At 40.7% G+C, this 5,323-nt stretch overlaps 1 protein-coding gene across 5 annotated transcripts in view; it reads right to left on the bottom strand.

The window, feature by feature from the left end:
- Nucleotides 1-452: 452 nt before the first annotated feature.
- GGCT (gamma-glutamylcyclotransferase) overlaps nt 453-5,323 on the bottom strand; it is a 9,908-nt gene continuing 5,037 nt past the window's right edge. For 4 of the 5 annotated variants that reach the window (XM_035895703.1, XM_035895706.1, XM_035895704.1 and 1 more), the window contains 4 exons: nt 5,275-5,323; nt 4,404-4,504; nt 3,881-4,016; nt 453-1,910 (listed from right to left, as the gene is read on the bottom strand). In XM_035895703.1, the coding sequence (XP_035751596.1) occupies nt 1,761-1,910; nt 3,881-4,016; nt 4,404-4,504; nt 5,275-5,323 (436 nt within the window). In that variant the 3' untranslated portion in view covers nt 453-1,760. The remainder of the gene's footprint in view (nt 1,911-3,880; nt 4,017-4,403; nt 4,505-5,274) is intronic. The other variant, XM_035895702.1, reaches the window with a different exon arrangement.

Genomic DNA, 5,323 nt, shown 5'->3' with positions numbered 1-5,323 from the left:
CCCCCGGTCTCCCCCCCCCGGCAGGGAGCGGCTCCTCCCCACGCAGGCATGGCCGAAGGCCTCTTCTGCGTCCCGAACACCGCCGTTCCCTCCCTTCCCCCGGCCCTCAGGGGCTCCCGCCATTTTCCTCAACAGGAGACATCAAGTACCTCCAGTCAACTCCCTAGAAGGAAGCTGCCAGGGTAGTATTTTCCATTCTTGCAACAGTACAACACCTATTCAAAAGTTCAAAAGCCCAAAGGAGCCTGGTAAGAGTAAAGCATAAGAAGCAATGTTGAGGAGCATGTTCATGCACAGTTTTGTCCTCCGTTACCAAAATTACAGCCATTAAAAGTGCAAATAGGCAATGGAAGTTTCAGTTACATTTCCACATTGCCAGATTTTGCTTACATAAGCAAAACTGATAAGTCTTGAAGCATAAATTGAACAGACACGTGAGAGGTTTGGTAACTGCAATTTTATTTACTCCGTTTCAGACTAGACAATGCTAATACAGAAAGTACCATGTTTTACTGCAGTCACAATGCCCAACTCTGGAAATGGGCATATGACATCAGGACAGCACCTAATACATCCCTGACAGAAGTTTACAGAAAAATTTTATGCAGAGAAGACATGGTAAGTCTGTTACTTTGTCCTTCTGTCTATCTAAGCATTCACAGTGGCACTGATTATCTCTTACACCTTCTGTACATCAAGGAAAAAAAATACACCATACAGAAGATAAGCCAAAGTTTTGTCATTTGACATCTTCCAGGTTGTCAAATTTTCCTTGTCCCCCACAGATTACCTACAGGGGTTGCCAAGTACCATAAAGGTAAGTTAAATACTCTAAACCTTACAAGAGCTTTCAGTTTTGCAGGAGATTGTCAAAGCTGGGGGACGGGCAAAGAGGCCAAGTCTGTTCATCTGGGGTTTAACAGACAAACAAAACCATGAAACAAATGCACTAGGACTCATAAGGAGATTTCCTGATTTCACTGGACATGAGACCAAGGCCTAGATAAGCAACAACCCAGTCAAAAAGGTTATTTTAAAAACCCTTGGAATTATCTAACTAAAATGAATTCTTTGAAATCTGTTGGTTATACCTAACCAGTTCACCTATGATGATTACTAGACATAGAAAGGAGGCAGCCATTATGCTTTGAATGAGATCCTTTGCTGAATGTTGTCTTCAGGCCTCGGTTGCCTTTTGGACTAACACTTAAAAACATGGAGATAGTAAAAAAAAAATTATATATTACTCTGCTTTCTTTACTAACTGTACAAATGGAAACAGGAGCTCTACAGCTTCAGATAGGTTGGGCTTTAACCAATGAAGCCACAGAGAAAAAAGTTAGTTTTGGTTGAAAGTTGCGTCTACTTTGCACTCTAACAAATTTTTGAAATCCTTGATAATTGCATATACAACATTTAAAAACAAAGGGCCTGATCCTGCAGCCCTCATTCCTCAGAAGGCAACAGATGCCAATACCCAGCAAGATGGCCTTTTTCTTTTAAAGAGGTCTATAAACAGAACTTGAAGCACAAACTGCATGACAATTACAAAAAGGTAATTTCCAAATCTGAACTCAAGCTATACATACAAAGTGAAGAAGTTACCAATGGCAGTGTGTCTTCAGACTGCAAATTATGTCTAATGGCTTACTGTAGATGCACAGCAAACTCATTTTTTCTTGACAAATAAAGAAACTGCTGATCAGCACAGTGAGGAGTACCTAAATCAAGGTGAACGGCCAAGCAAGTGCGGAAGTATTCTACGCAGAATTTATTTTCTTTGCTTTAATAGCAGCTTCAATCTCTTCCATGATTGGTAGTGTCCCTGTATAGTTATTAGTTTCAATAGCTTCTAATTTCTTCTGATAGTCAGTTGGCAAGCCATTCTGTTTCGCACCCATGCAGATAACCTATAATCAAAAGGGGGATAGGGGGGAAAGGCTTCAGTAACTGTGTTAGGAAGGACAGACCCCTCCAAACATTTACTCATACAGGAAGAACCACTTAAGGTAACAAGAGAATTAATCCCAAATAGCGCTGTTTGTACCTAAAGATAGCCATGGGCTTCTGGAAGACCACTGAAGACCTTAATGTGTCAACAAAATTACTCTGAAAAGCCTTGTAACTACCAAGGTATACCCCTAAGATTTGGAAGTGTTACTGAGGTGCACGAGACTGTATATTCAGTTATTCCATTCTTTCTTCCAGGAAGCGCGAGCACTACTTTTTACATGTTTAGCCAGCCTTCAGATCACACCTGAGTGAGAAGCAGTGTATATTATTGAAGTTTTTTTAAAAACTAAGCTGTTCAAATTCAAAGCATGACAGTGAGTACCCTAGGCAGGTTATGGGAGTAACAGAAACAGATATTTAGCTTAGTGAAAAAGCACATATTCCTTAGAGTTTGTTACTGCAGCTTTCCTTCTACATGCAAAATGAACTTAAGTATTGGTGCAAGAGAAAAGAAGTTACAGCGAGAGGAAAAGAGGAGGCTGTCAGAGCCAAGGCTTGAAAGAGACACCAGCAAGCTCCCACATAGAAATCAACAGACAAATATACAGATTTTAAAAGTGACACTATTGCAAATATTCTTTCATGCATTCGGCAGCCAGGAAATTCAAGGATGAGGTGTCTAGAAAGGATGAGCTTTGCCACAAAAAGTACACAACAGTAGATGGACGTAGATGATCCTGTGCCGATGCAGTCACCTGTACTAGGTTTTTAGCCCTCCTGCCTGGTTAACTTAAACAAATAAAAGCTGGGAGCAGGGGAGAAGACGACAACTAACAACTGACCCTGACAACAGCAGGAGGGAATGTTTAGCTAGATAAAGTCACCAAAATTGTAGGTCTGCTCTTAACAGCGTACTAGCGAGAGCTGACACACAGCAGCAGACTATGTATTAACTCCCTGAAAAGCCCTAAGATCTGTCTTGACAGGAAGCGGGTTGGTAGGGAGAAGGTTTGTGAAGTAGCAGAGCCTGTTTTCAAAGCAAGCTTTCTCTTCAGAAGTCCTGCAGCAGCTGGCCTTAGCTATGCTCCTGGAAGCCAATCCACAGGAATGAGTTCCTCAGTTAAGAGAGGGCAGCACACTTGGGATTTAACAAGCTCAAGCCCTGTTTCTTTGCTTTTGGTAGAAAAAGTCAACATGTTACAGTTATGTCTATCTGCAATTGCTAATAGCTGTACAATTCCAGACATGCAGTCATGCCACCCGAGGCTAGGCCTGCATCAGATCTCACAAGCTAAGCAGGTCGGGCCTGCTGCGTGACTGGATCATATGTCTCTATAGAGTCAGTGTGTTGCAGAACAGTGTTGAAACACTTCTGCCTCACCAGCCACCAACCGGGAACCCTGCAGTGCTCTGCAATATTGCTGGAAGTCCTGTAATACACTGATGATGCATCTGCTAAAAGGAGGCAGGTGGACTCCTGTATTAAATGATAGTAAGATACTTCATAAGACAATAGGGATAATCCGTGTCCTTCAGACTACAAGCCAGGTGCAGTGTCCCCCCCATAGAAGCTTCCCTCTGTCCTTTTAGTGGAGTGAATTAATTTTTCAGAGAATTGCTGCATATATGTAAACAACATCCTTCAGAAATCCCTGTGTCAGACATAACTAATTCATGAGCTGAATAGAAGCTTCATGTAAGGCATCGCTAAGCCAAAAAATAAAACTGATTTAGTAGGCCTTTGAAAGCTAGCAATCTTCTGCGAGCATCATTACGCTATTACATTGCACAAGGATTAAGTTATGCCTTTACATTAGAGTTACGCCTTCCATCCACTGTAAATAAAACACTTATTAAATAGGGACAGAAGTACTGCATCACATGTTTCTGTTCATTCTCTCCAAAATCACAGTGATGCAACACCTACCTTTTTATACTGAGGGGAAGGGGGACCACAGACATAGTCCTTCATCTGGTAGCTTCGACAGGTCAGTACCTTTCCTGCTTCAGTGTGGACATTAACTTCTATGGGGACATAAATGCCATCTTCAACTCCCTCTTGCCTGTAAAGGACACATATTCCTTTCACACCAAATAAGCGATGCATTTTTCAAATAAACTGCAATTAAACACATGCATTTATTATAATCGAATTCAAGGCAGGATGGTCTGCGCTGTAAACAGACTTAAAGAAAAACAAATAAAGCAAAACATATTCCAGCACTTTTTGTGCAAACTTGTTTCATTTCAGCTCTGTAAGAAAGATGACTAGTAGTTAACTTGCAAAGTTAGAGAATACTTCTTGTGAATTAATTACTGTGCAAATCTGGTAATATACAAGAGAAAGACAACAGAGATTGTCAGAATTAGTGAGCCAGGCACATATCATTCATTACCTTCCACTCAGATAATGAAACAACTGCAAAGTTTTATTTTGCCCATTACTTTACCTTTGAATAAGGGGAAACTCGCACAACTCCTGCAATGCACATTCCAAGGAGTAACTGAAGACACCCTTTAATTTGCGCAAGACACGCACAGCAACAATGAGCTAGATTAGGGGAAAACCCATTTTGTTATTTTTTATTAGCAAAATCATGCTGTCTTAGGAAAACAAAACCAAACTCAAAAACAAGGCTACTTGTTGTCTTTAAGCTTTAGCATTTAACCACCAGTAAAAGTCTGAGGAAATAGTAAGAAGTAAATGAGAAGCTTAAGCAATACAAGACAGAATTTATAGCACAATTAACTTCAGATGTGCTTTAGATGAGTAATAACATGAGTTTTAATGCTGATTGTCAAAATACCATTTTGACAACTTCTCTTTCATTCAAAGACTTAGTACCATTTCAGGTTATTTAACATGCATAACATGAGCCATGTAATGTGAGTAACTAGGTTAAGTGCAAGTAGAGACTGGAAGCTAACCACAGATTCAAGACCAACAGACTGCAAAATAAGTCACGGGTGTGTGAGAGCAAGAAAAGCGTTAAGTAACATCCATTGCTAGTCACGATTTACTCTGTAGCTTACAAATTTGTGAAGTACAGAGGACAAAAAAAATCTGACCACGAGACAGCACCAAAACCTCTCTGAAGCCATCTAAGCAAGATTCCCCTCCCGTATTTGTTTTCCATATATTACATTGTTTTACTAGTATTTCAACTAACGACATGCAGAATCAATTACGCATTCCCTCCTCCTCTGCTTCTTTATCCAGGTTGGGGGGAGGAGGGAAGGCAGGGCAGGGGAGGCAAATAGTGATTTTTTTTTTTTCTTGATATATGGAAATTCCAGGAAATAACTTGGTTGAGAACTTACAAATATATCTGCTCGCGCACAGCCAATGAATCCCAAGATCTTCAGCAGG

Source organism: Egretta garzetta, unplaced genomic scaffold (genome assembly GCF_000687185.1).
Source record: "Egretta garzetta isolate BGI_Z169 unplaced genomic scaffold, ASM68718v1 scaffold96, whole genome shotgun sequence".
Lineage (NCBI taxonomy): Eukaryota > Metazoa > Chordata > Aves > Pelecaniformes > Ardeidae > Egretta > Egretta garzetta.
Note: the sequence above shows the minus strand (reverse complement) of the source record. Positions and strands in the feature narration are given on the sequence as shown.